The following is a 19,336-nucleotide window of genomic DNA, read 5'->3' on the forward strand; positions in this document are numbered from 1 at the left end:
ACACCATTAATTTCTTCCGCTACCTGTAGGCAGATGAGAAAACTCTCAGATTTTCCAGAAATTAAACCTTGCCTTCACAACCAGAAATCTCTCAGGATAATAAACAAAAAAAATCCTAGTGAAGTCAAGGAATTCCACCCTTTTCATACAGATTAGCAGGTAGCGCTCAAGACAACTGGAAGCTATAGCTCACCTGTGACCCTGGCTCACATGAGAGCCAGCTGAAACATCTTTTCAAATATCTCCTGGTAAATCCTCAGCTTAAAAATGAATTATGAAAGAATAATATAAAAACATAAAGCAGTGGCTTTAATTTTTTTTTATCAGTAACTAAGGGAAAAATAATTACTGAAACTTGAAGCCATTCCATCTGATTCTCACTCTTACAACTTGCTGTATTCATCTATTACCATGTGAATAGGGCAGTGATTACACTCCTGCCAACGTATGAGGTTTACCAGAGCAGGATTTTCCTTGATTGGCCTAAAGCAAGGGCAGACTAATTTAGTTCACAAAGGTCAATTAAACTGATAGGCTTTAATTAGGGAAAGCTCCATTCACAACCCAATATGGGGCATAAGGTTATTTGTACTCAGCACAGCCTCAGAGAAGACGACAGCGCTTTTCGTCTCCTTTCTCTAATGCAAAACTCTTGAGTCAAAAGGATAGTTCTGGGGCCTGGGCTGCATGTTCTCCTCATCCCATCTGCCAGAATCACAACCCAAACTCCACTTTGATGCCACGTGTTTTTTCCTTTACCTGGTGAGTAAGGTCAATTTGAACAGGTTGCTCCTTTCTGTACTTCCCGAAAGTTTTCTGTGAATATTCCCATTAGTCTAAAGCCTGGTTCACTGTCTTATTTTCCCCTCTATTTTATGTGTACGCCTAGAGATGAACACGCCACCAAACAAGCAGCACTGGCTAGAGGTTGCGACTAAATGACTGAAGCCCTTTTAACACCACAGTTCTGAATACTGGAACACCCTGTAGAGCTTTTTTATTCTTCTGGTGCAGCTCAAGGTAGTTTTATACCCCACTGTGCAGTGGCGTAGCTGCACACGAGGTGTGTGAGCCACCGATTAGGCTGCAAGATTTGAGCATGAAGAGCAGGTTAGAATATGCTGCCAAGAAGAAAGGTGGGGAAGGCAGGTTAAGAAAGGCAGAATGTAGGAGAATGTCTTCAGCCTACAAAAATAATCTTTAGTAGCAACCATTTTAAGTTCTGTGCACAGAAAAACATAGTAGAGCCGCGTTTATTTTGTTTTAATCTGCATGCCGGTTCTCTCTAATAAACATCTGGACTATAAAACTATAATAATGAAGAGGAAATCTATTAAAACAAAACAAAACTCTCGAACACAAAACCTGTAAAACAGAGGCTTGGGTCAAGAGCCCTCACTGACGCAGCTGGTTTTCAAAGAAATGGTAGTAGCTTTTAGCAGGAGGGCAATCGGTGACTAGTGCTCTGCACATCCTGAGTTCAGATACTGCAAATAGCTGGCTGTGAGAAAAACAGCTGGGCTAATGGCCTCTCCTGCTCTGGTTAACGGAGCAGGGCTATTCAGAAACATGTGCTGGCTGGGGGGCGTTGTGTGTTTTGCTTTTTGAGGTGTTTTTTTTTCTCCCTCATTGATCAGCTGCTTTTTCAAAGTAAAAATCTGTAATACAGGAAACCATAATGGAATTCAATTCTGTGTCAGCTTTTCACCCTTTTCTGACACGTCACCTATTTAACCAAGTGGCCTACTAAGCTAATGGGTGAATTACATTTGTTACAGCACTCTACCGGCATAGATGAATCTGAGGTGTTCTCCATTACGGGTAATAGCTCAAACACACGCCTTGCTTCCAGGGAATGGCTGGAACAGATCATGAGCTCAACTCAACATCCAAGTGCTTAAGCTGAAAGTCACAATTGCTATTCACAAGCTGTTTAGGGTTTTTTTTTCTGAAAAAAATTTATTGACTTGACGGTTGAAAATCCTTGGACTCATTTTCAGGTTCCCTCAGCCAGTGTCACGGACTGGGAGCCGCTTTGCCAATAATCAGGCTGTCATCTGACCTGTGCAAACTTTTTTTTAAACTAATAATGTTTGAGCAGCTTAAAAGTCTATCATCTGTTTTCCTGCTGACCATGTGATCCTCTGTCAGGCAAGCCGTTTTATTGCTCCCATTTCAGGCTGCCTGAAAATGCTAGAAAGCTATAAATGTGATATCTACATCTGTGTATATTATTATTATTCACGATAAATAGTCACTCAACTTATCCACTTGGTAGGGTGAAAAGCCCAAATGTCACATACTGTGCCAATCATGCATGTATGATACAGACAAATTCTAGATGTAATGAATTATCTTTAAGCTGTGTTTTAAACTCACTAGGAACAGCTGTACTCAGACTGAACTTTTAAAGGCAAGACTCAAAGCCCACCGTACTAATGCATTTTACCCCAAATAGAGGAGAACAGAGGAAAATAACAGTGAATACAGAACTTCTGGGTATAACATTATCCAGGTATTTTATATGAAAGATTCTAGACTACATTTTTCTTCCAGACTTTGCGTAGTCAGTGCAGAGATTACTACTGGTAACCTGATAATTTAAGAACAGTGGGATAGCGTGTGCGATGGGCCGTGCACTTTTGCCTGTCAATAAAAATACTGTTTGTTTTCACAGCTATTTCTTTTTCTAAATTCATCCGCGTGTCTTCAAGGTTCCTCAGAAACTGTTCGGATTCCAGCAGTTTTTTCTTCAGAGATTCAATGGATTCTGTTAGTTCTTCAGTTTCACTGATCAACCTGAAGAGAATTACATTAAGTAATAAAAAAAAGAGCAGAAGCCAGTCAGGGTTCAAGAAGACACAGCTGTATGTTGATCAAGAAGATCAACAGCTACAGAATCATTATAACAACAAAGGATCACAGTATGATCCTACACACTTGGTCAAAAGCAGAGTTCACTTTCACAGCTTCTGTACAGAAGTCTCCCATGATTTAGTACCAAGAATGGCTTTTGCCACTGCGCACAGTGGAACTATCCATCCTCACCTTCTCCCACTCTGTAAGACACTCGTACTGAGAATTATAGGACAGAAATTGTTTGGTAAGTCACCCAGTTTGACTGGATCCGGGTTTTGTTAAGCCTGTTTTTTGATACCTGTTCACTGGTATAAAACTCAAGTATTAGAGATGATACTTGCACCAGAGACCAGAAAACAGCCTTTGCTTTCAAAGCACGCCAGCTTTTAAAGAAGCACACCATTTTAGAAAAAGCAGCAAACCATTTTTAAAGCAGCACATCATTTCATCTGAAAGTCGGTGAGGGTAAGGTGCTTTACGGCAATCTGCCTGCAGAGAAGGCACATATTTAATCCCTGGGAAAACAAGATCCCTGTGTGCTACGCAAACTGGGTAACTACAAACAGTATAAGCCTGGCAATTAAACACATGCCCATTCAGCAAAGGACTTGCGTGTGTCCTTACATCCCATTAAGGGCAATGTACACGCTGAAAAGCTTGCACAGGGATGGTTTGCTGAATCAGGACCTTAAATGAGTCTGCCTGAGGCAGTATAAAGCATTTGGATTAACTATAACTTTTTTCTCACTGTACAAAGAACAGCACACTGGCTTTCCATGGTAGGCACCTTTGCTACGAGGGTATTGTAAGCCTGCAAAAGCTGATTCCCCACTTTTCCTAAGGGTAGGAAAATGTGAAGGAGGAGAATCAATTGCAAAGCTTATAATGAGATCAAAACTGACACTCAGACCTTTAATTTGAAAGGATTTGTTGACCTCCACTTTCAAAATGGATTATTACCGAAAATAAATGCCACCAGCCTAATGCTTTGTAGTACTGACGACTTGTCTCAGACTATGCATGTGTTCAGCCTGTTTACATTCGCAGCACTTGCAGCGTAATTCATTCGGCACATAGTCCACCTTGTGGTGAACTTTGGCTAAGAGAGGGTTGCAGATGATCCACATGCTGTCAGATTTTTTTCATCACCTAAATCAAAATGAAACCACACGGTTCACAGAAGAAAGCGTAGAGACAAAAGGCAGAGCTGAGTCTATAGGTTTTCTCTTTGTCAATACGCTAGGTTAAAATGATATTTTCCTCACAGTGATTTCAGCCAATCAAGTTATTTCTGACTTTGATCAGAATCAAACCTAGAAATAAAAGCTAAAGGCTATGTGTGGCCAATAAAAAGTGTGAAAACCGTCTAACGTCACTTCTGGATAGAACGGACACCTTGGAGGACTTGTTTAATAGTGTTTACCTGAATTGTGCTTCATCTCTGCAGAGCTCTACGTTGGGCCTAAAAGACCTGCCATACAGCCTTGTTTGAGCAACTTTCATCGGGGCTTCTTTGTCTTTGATAGCTTGTTTGAGAGCAGCAATGTTAGCTTCTTGATCCCCAATCTCCTTAAGGATCTGAAGAGGATACCCAAGAAAAAGAACAGTTTAGAAAACAATACACATTATCTCTGTGCATGCTATACATGTCTTCCTGGTCCTAGTGAATCCATTATAGTTTTGACCTCCTGTTTGGCCAGAATATAGAAGAAATAGAAGTACAAAGGTGCTTTTGGCCTCTTTATTTCTACTGCTACACCAAGACACTGATCTTCGGTCTAAAAAGGAGCAGAAAATATTTTGCAGCCTGTTCAAAACCCTTCCATGTCTCCTGACAACACATCCCACCTCCACGAATTGCTTTTAATTGTAAATTTTTAGCTATAAATTATCAAAGAAAAATTCAAGTTATTTTGGATAAGATTCAGAACCGCTGATCAGCTTGGAAACGCGTGGATTTCTGGCATTAGTGAAGAAAATGGAAAAGACAAGGAATTTCTGAATCCCACCTCCCTCAGAACCACCGACACACAGGCATAAAATAAAGTCTAGCCAGCTGGCATTACCCAACAGGTGCTAAGGAATGACTGTTTTTTCCACACTTCCCAGTATCCTAACGCAGAAGCAGGAGCTGCTCCACACTGGAGAAGGGGCAGAGGCTGAAGACACCTCTTGTCACTTCCAAGGACCTGCTGATACCACTGCAGCCCAGCATGGCTTTCATGCCATAAAAGTGATAACCAGGCTAGACTGGGAACCCTGGCCCAAAGATCAGCTCCTTCATCACACAGTTTTAGGTTTGAGTTCAGGAAGACATGGAAGAAAGTGTTTCATTTTCTTCATATTTCAGTCCATTTCTTGTTTAGAGAAGCACAACAGCTAGCAGACAAGGCTGAATTGGAGCTACTATCCAGCTCTGAAGACTCTTATCAGATACTAAGCTGACATAAAATAGTGTTTGATGAACTGACATGGACCAAGACATTTTTTTCTAGAGGATAAATCTACTGTGATCTCCTCAAAAGGGACTCTCATGCCTGTAGCCAGCATTCAAAATATAACACTTACATTTTTCAAATGATACTCTAGTTTGTGTTTTGTGTCATCCAGCTCCTCGCAGCGTTTGGCGAAAGCCTCGTTAACAGCAGCACATTGCATCCTCAGGTCCTCAGACACGTCGTGAAGAATATTGTCAATCAAAGCACGAAGACTGATGGAAGCCAGTTTTTCGCGTTCTGCCCTATAGATGTTGTCATGACTGAACTTGGCCCATGTCTCCGGTGTTGAGGCACTGGAAGGAGAGGTGAATGGAAACAAACAGGAACCTTGCTCTTTTGTTCAAGTTGCACTTAAGAAGACAATCTGAAGCTGATTCTCTCCCTGCAAAAGTGTTGTCAACCTTTATTTTGCTGTTGCACACAGTCTAGGCTTGCCGTGAAGGAAGAAGACTAATCCTTCAAAAAAATGAATAAACTCTCACTCATCTTGTGGCTTCTGAGGGAAGTAATACACGACACAAAAATCATCCAAAGTTCTTCCATTTCAGCTAATGCTACTACGGGAAAAATACACATACTTTTTGTGCAGCCACAAGCAGTTAAGTCACTAGCAAATAAGCACGAGTATATTCAAGCTTTACAGTCCGTGTCTACTTTGAACAAAAAGAAACAAGATCTCTGGTTGTACTTTGCCATGTTGAACAGCAGAAGGAACTACAGAGCAGCACTGAACGCTGCATCATATGAACACTGCCTCAAAGGGAAGGGGGAAGCAGCAAGATTTACTGTAACAGTAACCCTCTCTGTGTACAGGAAGCAGCACTTGCCTTTCCTGAAGGATGGCACGCCTGCTGATGTCAAACGGTAAGTCTCAATAGGATTTAGATCAGCCTTTAAAAGTATAAAGCCATTCATTTCCAAGAAAAACTTCTACAAGTTCAGTTTGCATATAGCAAACCGACTTTGCCATCAGTGGTATGCCGTGCTGAGATGGTAGCTCTACCTTTGTTACCTATGTAACTATTTTAAAGTTATGGCATTGTATGTCCAAAGAAGCAGCCATCACACCTTTAATTCAGTGCTACAGCTTTCACTGACACAAAGGATGGATTGTACCTTTCCAGGGCTATTTGTGGATGATAATGGCCGTAACTACTCACCTCTCTTCAAACTTCACTGAACTAGGATGGAACTGGATGTTGGTGCTCTGGTTACTGTATCGTCCACATTGATCATCGATGTTGTACGTTTCAACCTTGTCTGACCAGTCCATTTCACAAACCTCTTTGTGATCTCGATTTAACCTGAAAAGTCATTATTATCACACACTGTTAGTGGAAAACAATACAATTAACGAAACTATCGCAGACATTTGTGAAGCTAGGCTCTAAGTCTTTGTCTTTCAAAGGGCAATGACAACACAAACCTTCCTGGTTATCTTGAAAATCCTAACCAAACTCTTTCTCCTACAAATATCTGCTAGAAGAACAGTCAGCCTAATGTGTTAACCACTACCCTAGACCTTTAGTACTGTTCTGTGCCTACTGAAGGCTTAGACCTGTTATAGCCAGGGACGAAAGAGTTGTTGGACTTTGGATTTTACATAATAATCCTAAAACACAGAGGATTTTTTCAATAGTGGTGACAGCTGCAGTTATTATGGGCAGAACAGGTAGGAGGATTGCCCAGCAAACACTCTTCCCATGATAAGACATCACGGAGTGCTAGCAGAAACCCATCTTCCTCTTTCACTAGTATATTGAGCATGACTCAAATTTAAGACCACCATAAAGTGACCTTATATCATTCTCCGAGCCCTCCCTTCTAGCCTTTCAAAGACTGTAACATGCAGACAGAGTAATTTGTCCTTGGAAGATACAAGAACAATGATATTCAGAGTTAAAACTCTGCTTTATTGACAATTAAATGAGTCAAATGTCACCTAATTAATTAAAATAACTTCAGATTACAAAAGACAGTGGGTCGTTATCAAGTGTTAACACCAGATGTCACTCTCACCTAAGGAATTAAAAAGACTGCTGGCCAATAATACTGAACGATGGTCCTATATGGTACTAAAACCACATTAAAACAATTACAAAAAGCGAAGCCTAAACTCAGTAGACTCCTCTCATACTCTGAGGTAACACAACTACTTTAAATTATTGTGTATTTATAGACATTCTTTCTAAAAACAATAATTCATTTTATCTGGTAGAATAACACAAATTGAAGCAGATTACAAAACTGTAAAAACTAAAATATCAAGGTTTCCAGCCCTTAACCCCTTCATATTAATGCACCTTAGGATTCAGATAACATCTTTCCAACGGGCTTGCTAGAAATTTAAAGCAAATGTTCCTTCTGAAATGCAATGAGCATCCATACTGATACAGAAGGTAGAGTGAAGGTTCATATTTTAAGTTCACACTGACATCTGGCGGCAACAAACTCATCTTGAAAAGATCCTTTGATCAGATGAATCATTTTAAAAAAGCCTACACTACAAATATATCACAAGGTGCAACAAGGTAGAGTGCTATCCAGATAATACTTTTATTGCACTTAAGTTCAGCGTTGGAAAATTAGAGAACTGAATACACATACTGGAAACCAGGACTGAAAATCTAAAGCATGGTTTTAGGGCATGGCCCTTCTTTTATCTTACCCTACTTGAAAACCCTGAAGTTTCATCACCAAGTACCTCTTTTCATGATTAAATGGAATTCACACAGGACTCATAAGCTTGGTAAGATCTTTATCACTGGGCACTGTACCCCTATATGCCAGGAATCCTTTGGCTATATAAATTAGCTACTAAGGTATCGTGAAAAATGTCTTACCGCATCTGGTTACCAGCTTGCATCAAAGTCCTTTTCAAAAGCTCCTGGATATTTCTGATGAGTTCAGTTTCCTAGACAAAAACATTGAGACTTCTGTGATATCCAGAGCGGAACATACTATCCTGCAGAGTAATTTGATTTCAGTCGTTGCGGATAAAAGCTTAAATCTTCCACTCATTACCCACTCTTACCCTATTATCGCAAGACGTGATTTTCCGAGGAGTGAGCCGATACTGAGGTAACTCAGCTCTAAGTCTAAGGTGGCAGCAATACTTGGAACACTTCTAAAGCCTGGGGATTCATCATTTTCATATTGCATGTCTGTTCTATGAAAATGTCTATGTTCTATCAGATTAAACAGAATATCCGAGTTACTTGCACAGGAAAGATTAGGCAACGGCATCATGCTCAGCAGGAGACGAGAGTCCCTGCCTTGCACAAACACAAGGTGCCATTTTAAAACCGAGCAGGACACTGCCTGCCCTGCAAGCACAACGGCAGATGTCACAGGCTGCTGCCTTGCACAGGGCTGTGATACAGTAGAGCAGCTTCTCTGCCAAGACACTGCCTTCCAGAAGCTGCCCAGCCCTTGCAGATACCTTCAGAGCGCACTGCTTTGCTCTGTAGTGTTTTTTCTGCCTGCAAGGCAGAGGCTTCCCATCAGATTCCTGCAGACCTCCAGAGATACAGTTTGTCTGACGTATGGTGATAAGGTGCTATTTAACAGCAAGGAGTGGCAGTATCATAGTCTTGTGCTGGCCTGCCTCCTTCGGATGCTTTGTATTAACTAAAAGCAGAAGTTACTACTCTAAGATTTAAACAGCTATTGTCTGCTTCAGCAGGTATAGGAAAGCTGTCATAATATAAACCCAGCGACACTTACAGTTTTTCATTAAATCTATTTCTTCTAGAACTCATTTTGCCTCTGGTGATGCGCAGTATCGAGGACTGCAGAATCACCTCCAACACGCAATGTTGTTTGAGGGGTTCATTTCCTCTGAGTTGTGAGCCAGTGACCGCTCAAAGCCACGAAGCTTTGCCTCACCTTGCTAATGGATCCGATGCCTCACGTTTCAGCTCGAGCTGGTTTCAGCAGGAATGTTCGACACAAATGTGATCAAACCAAATAAGACCACACTTTCTAATAATCTCATGTTGAACAAAAAGTACCTGGTGCTCACTTTTGACTACAATAATGCTGCTTTAGGGATTAACTATCAATGCTCTATGAAGTGACTTTACTGACCTGGTGATGACTTATTATTATAGTCAGTCCAGCGAGCATTTTCTTTCTTATTATGTAAAGGAATTTAATATTTGAGGCTCAGATATTAAAAAGAGCTTTTGTATATGAAAAAATCCTAATTAATTTTGCTGGTTTACATCAATGACAGTCATCCAACGACAGCTGAGGGAGTATATGCTTACTAATAAACTTTATTCCCAGAATACTGCTGGCACTCGTTGATCCTTGTACTGTTTTTGACAAATAAATGAGTGCATATATCCCAGCAGTGTCAGCTTCTCCAACATACAAAACCAACAGGGACCACAAAAAGATGATTTTCTTCTAAATGGAAAAGAACAATCATGATTGGAAAGAAAATATTATTTTTAAGGCTCTAAAAGAGCACAATTAAAATAAATCCAAGCTGAAGTTATCATTTTACAAACCGTGAGAACACTAAAACTCACTTTCTGCAGAGGGGAAGAATTACAACGGCTGAGCTGTCAAAGTGAAAATTCAGGATTTTAAAAGGTTGGAAAGATCCAGCAGTTGAAATTACATTTAGAGTAATTGATGCTGTTTTGTGTTGGGTGGCCAGTCTCCATGTAAATAAAGAGACAACTGGTTTCCTGTGAGTCACGTGCACAACTTAAAATGAGAAAAGCCTTCCTTTAGCAATTACGGTCTCTCACGTGGAATGAGTGAAATAATGCAAAAATAAAGAATTCCCTTGTTGAATGACCTAGAAGAAAATTTTAAGATGGATCCCTTGCTGAGGAGATACGAATTCAAATAATAGAATCATAGAATCATAGAATTGTTAAGGTTGGAAAAGACCCTTAAATCATCAAATCCAACTGCTAACCTATACATGGTATAGGTTAAATATGACATTTAAACCTGAAGATACAGTTCTCATAACTAATGACAGTCTAAGAGTAGTTAGAGGGAATAAACAGGTGTAAATGACACTGGATTTTCAACGCTCACCTACTAAATTATTTTTCTTAACTTTTAAAACAGTTAAAAAGTCAGATTGTAGGGCTGGGAAGAGCTGCGGCACTAGGCCGAAGACGGAGATCCTTTGATCTATGTCGCTCAGTCCTGGCTGTGCTGTTAGACATCGCGGTACAATCCAGCCCGCTGCCCAGCCATAGCTGTGGCTGGCTCGTGGGACGGACGTGGCAGAAGGCCCACGCTGCCCGAACGCCTGCGGGCTAGCGCTGCGGGCAGAGGAGTGGGAGCCGGCAATCCTCACACGCCATGCAGAGGACTCATAAAACGCCACGTCTGCGCCTCCACATTTTCTTTGGAGGGTAAATTCCATCAACAACCACGGCAGAGGGAGCTGCAGCCAGGAGCACAGCTCTCCCGGACTTTGTGGTTTCAGCCATAAAAATGTGGGTGATGCCACATTAAAATCCCGGGGGCAGATCCGGGTTTTAGCAAGTGGCGGAACAGATGACCTTTACGTAGTGTGTGCACAGAATTGGGTTGGCAATTCATTCAAAGGCCCAGTCTGCAAGAAGAGAGGAAAAGCATGTGAAAGAGTTTTAGTAGCCAGCAGCATCTCTGCTTCAGAGGACAACATTAACTGAGATTTGTGTTTCTTCAGTTCGCGAGAGGACTTGGTGGATGAAATGTCTTTTTTTTGTCCTTAGTTTTCCCCTAAATGTCTTCACGTGCTGTCTATTAAAATGAAATACTGTCAAATCTGAAGTGATCTTGGCTTCTTTTCAGCTGTCTGCTCCAGAGTTAATAATAATAATAAACCTCTGTTATTATAAACGGTTGTCAATTAACACGGAGAGAACATTTTACAGTTTAGCGTGCCATTTATTTTATTACGGTATTTAATGCTTATGATGCAAAAGTTGGATTTTCCTCAAATCTAGTGATAAAACCATCCCAGTTCATTACTTTGTAAGTGTCTAATTAATGGTGCAAAGAAAACGTTTAGAAGCAGATGTTTGTGCCTTCCATGAATTTACAAATTCCTTTTTTTTTTTTTTTTTTGCAGCCTGTCTTTTTACATCAGTGACTTGCAGATGTCAGCAATGCCTAAATACAGCACCCACGGCCAGAACGGCACAGCGAGAGAGAGCAGCTAAGAGGAACTGGCAGAACCCCGTGAGAGAGGCTGCGAGGTCACCCTTGACTGCAAATCCAGTCGCATCCATCCATCAGTAACAACATGACACCAGATGTCCCGCACATCAGCACAGCAAATGAAAGCAAGTTAGCTTAGAGATCTCACTCGATTTAGACCCCCAAACAGGACGTTAACAGGAAGACAGTTATTCATTACCGCTGGAAGTGAGAGCCGGTAACAAGTCTTCAAAATCTCAGCTCTGCGACTGGCCCTTTTCCTGTTGGTCTCCCAGAGTCGTTTCAAAATCCACCATCTGCAGATGCTGAAAATAAGCACTGCACTCTTAACTGAGTTGTCTGTGTGCAGGACTGCCCCGCTGCACACCGGTTCACTTGGCAAGGCCACAGATCACAGTGTTCGGAAATGGTATTCTGGTGTTTTCCTTGCCCCATCATTGCAGTGGGCAGGAATACATACACATGTATCCTTTCTCCACTTTTTTAAACCTTAATTTTACACAGTTGACAGGATCTTGGCTAATGCCTTTGCCTTCAGCATCAGGGAATAGCTGGGGCTGACTTCATTGTTGAAGCAAACGCACAACAAATCAACACTCTGAGTCTAGGGTAAAAAAATGGCATAAATGTAAGTACATCCTTTTATTCCATGGTCATATCTGGCACTCAATGAGTCTGGACACTGGACATGTGGAAATAACCTTGAAATGCAATATATATGCAGCTGAAACATGGTTTATTGACAGTATACCAGCATGTGGCAAGGCCTTTGCTAGGGCTTATATTTTCAATATTAAATGCATGCACACAAACATACTAAACTGTCATTAAACTGATGCAGAGGGGATTCAGAGATGTCATATGGGTTATGGAAGGCAAAAACCTCATATAAAACAGATGCATGTGCTGCTTTTTCTGAATTCAGCTATTTCCAACACAGCAGCACAAAGAAAGAAAATTATTCTACTTGAGAGATTTTATCTTCTTTTTAGTCATCAAGGATCCTTCTTTATTGGAAAAACAATTGTGTCTTTCAGCTTCCTTTTCTTAAGCAGAACTGTTTTAAGGAAAGATTAATATGCTGTTAAGTGGAGTCAATGAACTTCTGAGTAACAGCTGATTTTACTACACATGTGAGGAGCTTTCACTTAATACCCGCATCCCTCATTCCAGCAGGGGCTATTTGGTGATCTAAATACAACTCCATGCTGCAAAGCAAATAGGACAGATGAGTTGGAACCAAAATGCCATAAAAGAAACAGATGGTTTGCCAAAAAAAATAGGAAAACCCCAAATCTTATCTGGATGCATAAAACCTTCACCAGAGATACTTCTGTTTTCTTTGTGAGTCATCTGAAATGATGCCTACTGAAAGGATAATGAAAGTGCAATTACATGCAGAGGTTGAAAACGGCTTGTATACGCGCATTCGATGTTGCCTCTTTAAATGTCATCTGCCAAGGGGCTGCTGAAAGGCGGTTATCTCGGCAGGATGCTCTGGGAACTGGGCAATGGTCTTCATTGCTGCAGAAAGCTGAAAGCAGGAACAAAGCCTGTGTCCTACAAAAAGCTTTTCCATGACTATGTGGAAGGTAGTCCCTTGTCCAGGCATGCTCTTCCCCCAGCTGCAGATTCCCCCACGCACCTGTCCTGGCAGGAAGGTGGCGAAGATACCAGAGCATGACGCCAGCACAACCCTGGGCTGCTAGTGGGAAAGGGAGGATTTCAAAGGAAGGAAAATGCTAGAATATCAATTAACTGCGTAATTTAAACTGCAAGGAAAAGAATGTCTGTTTTCTAACATAGCTGTCTTCTGGAAACTATTTTTTCTTTTTCTCAGTTTTTCCATGGGAAGAGAATAAATTACTCCTGATCCCCCTTGCGTTACCATTTCTAAAGAGCCAAGGTTAGAAAGCGACTGGGCAAGGAAGCAACGCTCAGAAAAAGTCAGTACTTCAGTGAAAAATTTGCATAACTCCTCCAAATAAGCAAACCTTCTAACACAGAGCTAACAGTGAACTGGGCCATTAACTCAGAAATCTGCACAGCGAACAGCCGGAATTCATGGAAGAGCAGCTCTAAGTGTCAAGAATTATTAGTCAGTTTTGGAGAGAGTAAGAAATACAAGGTACCATCTGATTTCTTGCAGTGAAAGATGTATAGAGTATAGCTGCAGCCTATGGAGCTGGCAAAGCCACAGAGGGCACATTTTAACATCTATTTGCAAACATTTCTGCCATAAAATCCATTCCTCTGTGAAAACGGGAAGGATTTCCTCTGATATTATGTACTTCTCTTCCTTCTGCACTGCAAAGGTCATTGGCATGGCAACAAAATCTTCATTTCTCAAGAGTCCATCTGGTGCCGGTATACACGCCTCATCTGAACTCACATCATTCTTTTCCAATGACATCCTACTTGGCTGTTGACGGTCTGTCGTCACAAGCACACAATCACAATTTCAGGTGAAGGATTAGCAGCAGCAGCAGCTGCTGGACTTCTGAGCAATGAACAAACTATTCTCTGAGATCAGGAGGGAAGAAAACCAGTGAGAAATCCTGCTAGAAAATTATTTTTTGAGGGGTAAATCTTATATTTCACAATTTCTCTAAAACATCGGCAGATGATTAAAAGAATTTGTTTTCTGCAATCTGAACTTTACAACAATTCACACCCTGAAACATCCTGTATGCTAACTCTCGCGTGTTTGTACTTCTGACTGGAACAATTTCTTTTATGTGGATTACAATTCAGCAATTTGACACAATTCCCATTTAAAATATTGCTAAATACTATCATGCCATCAACTATGTACGTCTCTTCAATATTTTTCTAACAACAAATAATCATCATCTGGTTTAATCAGTAACTCATCATGAATCAACTTTCATGGTACATTGGAGGCTGCAGGCAAATAATCATTAATTTATTTGTGGGACACTAGAATATGTATCATTGCAGAATGAAAAATGACCCAGAATCTGTTCTCTGCAACATGTGCAGCCACAATAATCACACCAGCTTTGAAGGCAATCTACATGCAGCATTGGATCTCAGTGACAAAGCATCAGCTGGAGTAGAGAGTCCTCTATGGGAGGAAAAGGATTAAGCAAATTTCAGCAGAGTCTCAAGTTTATTGTCAAAAACAGCAAAAATACCATTTGCTGTCAAAAATTACATCTCTCTGTGGCCCTCCACTTACCTGGAGCTATCATGTCATGCAGGTGTCACACGATTACGTTGAACTGTTCATTATGCTGTCCTGCAGGACGTTTAAAATGACGGTTTGTGTTGAGACACTGTAGTACGGTGTTGGATCACCACCCAGCCATGAACCTTGGCAGGACTACAGCATCAGACTCAGTAGTAAAAGGTAATGGCAGAGGCTGCCAGATTTGGACAGTTTGAGCAGGGGAACAGGGAAGGAGCATTTCACTGGTCCTGAAGAGTCTGTTTATTGGGTACTGCATTTTAAAGTGTAACCTGCAGAGACAAGGGGACTTTAAGCCAAGCGGAGGCTGGAAGAAATTTAATGCCAGAATAGAGTGCCCATCTTTGTTCAGGAAATCCCTGTCTTGATTTTGTTTGGATCTGGTCTGAGCGGGCGAATCTGGTCTCCTTTAGTCATACTCATGTGATTTTAAACAAAGGATTTTAAACAACGCATCTTAAACCTAGCAGCAGCAAACAGTCCAGGCTGCCAGGAAGGGGCACTAGGCCTCTGTGCACTGCCAGAAGATACCGTCATGAGCTGCAGTTATCACCTACTGACCAAGCCGTTCACCATTTTAGAGACCAGAGCGGCACTAAGAGAGGGGCTGCCAACGACCCTTCACGTCCTAATGTCCTGCTCACCTTCAGCAACTCTCTCTCCACGTCATCACTGACCAGGTCCGGGGGTTGCCTCCTCTCCCGGCACTGCAGGTTATCGGTGGCGATGGTATAGGGCACCTCGGTGGCGTCAAGCGCCCTTACCAGCCGCAGCTGCTGGGCTGCCAGCAGGCCGGTCTCAGCATCGAGATCCTCAATCTCCTTCTGGAGCTCGGTTTTCCAGAAGTGTATGTCTTGCAGGCGCCGGCCCAGGGTGGCCACAGAGTGCTGCTGGGCGCGCTGGGCGCTGGCAGCGGCACACTGGGCCAGCTCCTTGGCCTCGGCACGGCCGCGCTCAGCCTGCTCGCAGCAGACGGAGGCCTTGAGGTACAGATCAGAGTTGCTCTGGTGCCACTCGGGGATCAGGTACTTGGCGGTGCGGAAGCCAGCCGTGGCCAGGCCGCTGGAGGAGTCGGGCCCCGTGTTCAGAGGCACCTCGTACACCTTCATGGGCAGCTCGGAGGCGGGAACGCCCTGCGGGGCCGGCTCCTTGGTCAGCAGGGCCGCGGCCTCCGCCATGGCGCCGGGCACTCCCGCAGCGCCCCTCGCTAGGCCGCGCCGCGTCCTCCCGTCGCCGGGGCAACGGCAGCAGCCAATGAGGAGGCGGGTCTCCCCATTGCGAAGGGAAACCCGAGGCGGTAGCGGAGGGGAACAGCCCGCCCCTCAGTTACCGCACACCGCCGATAACCAATCAGAGAGCGGATCCGCCCCGAGGACGCGTTGGATTGGGGAACGCCGGCTTTCCCGCACCCGCCTCCAAGCTGCTTGTTGCTACGGCGACGGGGACAGCCAATGGAGAAGGCGGAGGGCGCGGCGGTGTCATGGCGGCGGGCGGGCGGGAAGGGCAGTTGGGCGCGCGCTTGGCGCGGGAGGGTTTCCTCACGCAGGCCCTGGGGCGCGTGGTACCGCTTGCAGTTCCCACGCGCGAGTGCGGTGGTGAGAACAAGGACGCGCCGAAGCCTCCCCATTGCGTTCTGGCTCCCCTGGGTGCTGAGGAACTCCCCTTTTCCCCCCGCCGCCTGCGCACAATAACGCTTTTCCCTGTTTGTTTCCGAGATACAAGAGGCTCCTGACAGGGCGTCGGCCCGGTTCCTGCCCAGCGAGGGCTGAGGCGAGGGGCAGGCGCTGGGTGCCCCGGCGTGCTTGCCCAAGGCCCTGGGGAGCCCCTCAGGCGATGGCCAAGGCCCAGGGGAAGCCCTGGGGCCCTGTGCGGTGTTCAGCCCATTCAATTTACTACATTTTCGCACCTTACTCCATTACCATACCCAAATATTAGTTCTTAAGGCAGTTTCAGGCCTCAGGTGCTTGTGACATCCAGCTACTGTGGTGTCCCCACATTTAATTTTCGCTTGGAGAGATAAAGACAGCTTATGCTTGAACTATATGAAATTTTTGGGGGTCGCCATCATTGTGCAACAAGGAAAAGAAATGAAAGGAGAGGCTGCCAGGGGAGAGGCATCTCTTCAGAGCGCTCGGAGGAAGGAGGGAAGGTGCTGAGAACACGGTGACAATAGAGGGCACTCTCGTCCTTGCACTGCGACAGATCCTCTGTCTTCAATGTCGTTTTGATTTACAACATATAAAGGAGGAAAAAGCCATGTGCGCTGCAGCCCGCCCAGTGTCATCCAGGCTAATCGGCTCCCTGGGTGTTGAGGGGAGCGATGCCTGAAGTGCGTCGAGGTGTGCACGGCAGATAACACGCACACGCACCGTGGGCGCGGAGTAACGACTCCCCGGCTGCAGAGAGCTGCCGTTTGCACCGCACAAACTTCTGCAGAAGACGCTTTGCTTTATGAGAGTTTGCTCTAAATCCACAGAAAGTCAGTGGTCGTTTTTCCTACGGGGTCTTGCGCTCTTTGGAAAGATCAAGTGGTTGTCCCTGAGAGAGAGCCTGCATTTGGAAGGTGCATCGGCTGCAAGCCGCTGCCTGCCGGCCCTGTGTTGCAGCTGGCAGCACATGCCCAGTAAAGGTTCCCTTCCACAGAGACGGTGTTGAAAAAGGATGTTCATTCCCAGCAGAGATAAGAAATCCTTCATCTTTCCTTTTGCAAATATTATAATTGGCCCTCTGGTTAAAGAGCGGCAGTCAATGAGCGCTTTGCGCTGCTGAAGTCACTGAAATTACACCCTTTGCTTTCCCTTTGCACTTCATTTCTGTTTCTGTCCCTTTTCATGCATCTGTCCTCTAACTGTCCTATCTGTGCCTTTCCTTACATTACCCCCAGCCTGTACCTTTCTTTCTTTTCCCTCTGCTTGTGGCCTTCTCTGCACCACGATCTATGCAAATGCTGCATTTTTAAAGTACAATAAGTCTACAAGAAAAGCCCTGCTGAGCTATTCAGAGTGAAAGTCCTTGGTATGGAAAATACATTTTTTTGAAAATAAGGGCAGCAACGATTTGCTATTTGGTAGCATTTTCCTCTGAAGGTTGCAAAAGACCTTTTTTTAGTGACATCACAGCCCATTCAGCGTCACCCAGGCAGTTTTGAAGGTGGGTCAGTTAGGGCTGTGATGGGATGCGGCTGGGGTTGCAAACTTAGCAGCAGGCTGGCCTGAGTCCCAGGCCCTAAATGTGACTAGTAGATTATAATCTTCTCCAACCAGGAAACACTGCACAGGGAATAAAAAAATAAAAGTAAATTTTTCCTGATCCAGTGCAAGGATTACTTCAACAAGCAGTTTTATGGTTGTTATCCCAACTGGCCAATGTTTCCAAGGACCAGACAGATTTTGGAGAGTATTTTCATCAGGCTGGTGTTTTTGTCAGTCTAAGGCTGCTTTCAAGTGTTCACAGATGCATCATGTCCTGACAGGCTGCATATCACATTGTTGCAAGAAAAAAAAGCGAAATCTATTGGCACCTGGAAGATTCAGGAGTTCCCTTCATTATTCAGGGCAGACCCAGGGACCCAATGTTTCAAAGGCATTCTGACAGGCAAGTGATTTAATATGCTACTGTAACATATAAATTATTAACAGCTATTCAAGATGTTCCCAGAGCACAAGATGACAAAACATACTGGAAGAAAAGAACAGAAATGTTTTTCAGCTCAAATCTTTTGACATGTAATAGATTAAGATTTCTCGTGACTAGAATCCTTTTCACAGGAAACTGGTTCCCTTTCCCACAGCAAATGCTTGTGTTTGTGTCAGGTGCCCTGCGAGCTCTTTTGCTTGCTGCTGCTGCTTCTTTTTGCCTGCTTTCTTTCATTTGATTTTTTTAAATTAGCATGAGTGACCAAGGCAATATTGTCACCTGGATCCAGTCTTCATGTTTGCACCCAATTCCTTCCACGCTGCCGTCTGTAGGACAGACTGCAAACTGCTCACTGGAGTAGTGTAGGTCTTGTGCGTGGAGTAGGGAAAGGTTTCCTCTCACACTCCAGCAGCTGGGAGGTTTGGGTCTTGTCCACAGCACAGAAGTACCACAAACACTTTCTCCAAAGAAGGTCTTGGTCCTTTAACGTATTCCCTCTCCTTTGTAACGGCAATCAAAAGCTTGAAAATGTGACCCACTTCTATCCAAATATCCCTCCAAGCAGAGGCCAACACATTATACAGTATTCTGAAAATTTGCATTTCAAGCTATGTTGATGCTTTGGGGGCTGCCTGTGGGCAGCTGCTGAAGGGGGGAACCCAACTTACTTTGTTGTAGTAAGCTTAACAACATCTCAGCACAAAGCAGCTATATCATGGCCTCTTTCTTGGAATTAATAAGTATAATTACTAATTAAATTCTGTCCCTTCAGCAGAGAAATCAGAAACAAGACCAACAAGACCACCTGCCATATATTTTCTCGGAATAAGGAGCTTTGTTCTCATGTTTAATGTAGGGAAACCTTGCTAAGAATGGAGAGCACATCATAAGCCTTCTATAGTTGGCCAGGTCTAAAGAGACCTACTGCCAACAGGCTACAGACTGATCAGCT

At 43.5% G+C, this 19,336-nt stretch overlaps 1 protein-coding gene across 1 annotated transcript; it reads right to left on the minus strand.

Moving 5' to 3' along the window:
- Positions 1 to 1,238: 1,238 nt before the first annotated feature.
- Positions 1,239 to 15,970, minus strand: TEKT4 (tektin 4). The gene is made up of 6 exons (XM_009513664.2): positions 15,393 to 15,970; positions 8,201 to 8,271; positions 6,518 to 6,661; positions 5,428 to 5,650; positions 4,283 to 4,437; positions 1,239 to 2,799 (listed from the first exon to the last, which is right to left on the minus strand). The coding sequence occupies exons 1-6, from the start codon at positions 15,924 to 15,926 to the stop codon at positions 2,583 to 2,585; spliced, it is 1,344 nt and encodes a 447-aa protein (XP_009511959.2). The 5' UTR covers positions 15,927 to 15,970; the 3' UTR covers positions 1,239 to 2,582.
- Between the last annotated feature and the right edge of the window lie 3,366 nt (positions 15,971 to 19,336).

Source organism: Phalacrocorax carbo, chromosome 10 (genome assembly GCF_963921805.1).
Source record: "Phalacrocorax carbo chromosome 10, bPhaCar2.1, whole genome shotgun sequence".
Taxonomy (NCBI): Eukaryota; Metazoa; Chordata; class Aves; order Suliformes; family Phalacrocoracidae; genus Phalacrocorax; species Phalacrocorax carbo.

Coding starts and splice junctions, on each gene's coding strand:
- TEKT4 (XM_009513664.2), bottom strand. CDS start 15,926: ATGGCGGAGGCCGCGGCCCTGCTGACCAAGGAGCCGGCCCCGCAGGGC. Junction 8,272..15,392: donor TGGAGAGAGAGTTGCTGAAG/GTGAGCAGGACA, acceptor GTTTTTGTCTAG/GAAACTGAACTCATCAGAAA. Junction 5,651..6,517: donor TCAGTGAAGTTTGAAGAGAG/GTGAGTAGTTAC, acceptor CTCTCCTTCCAG/TGCCTCAACACCGGAGACAT.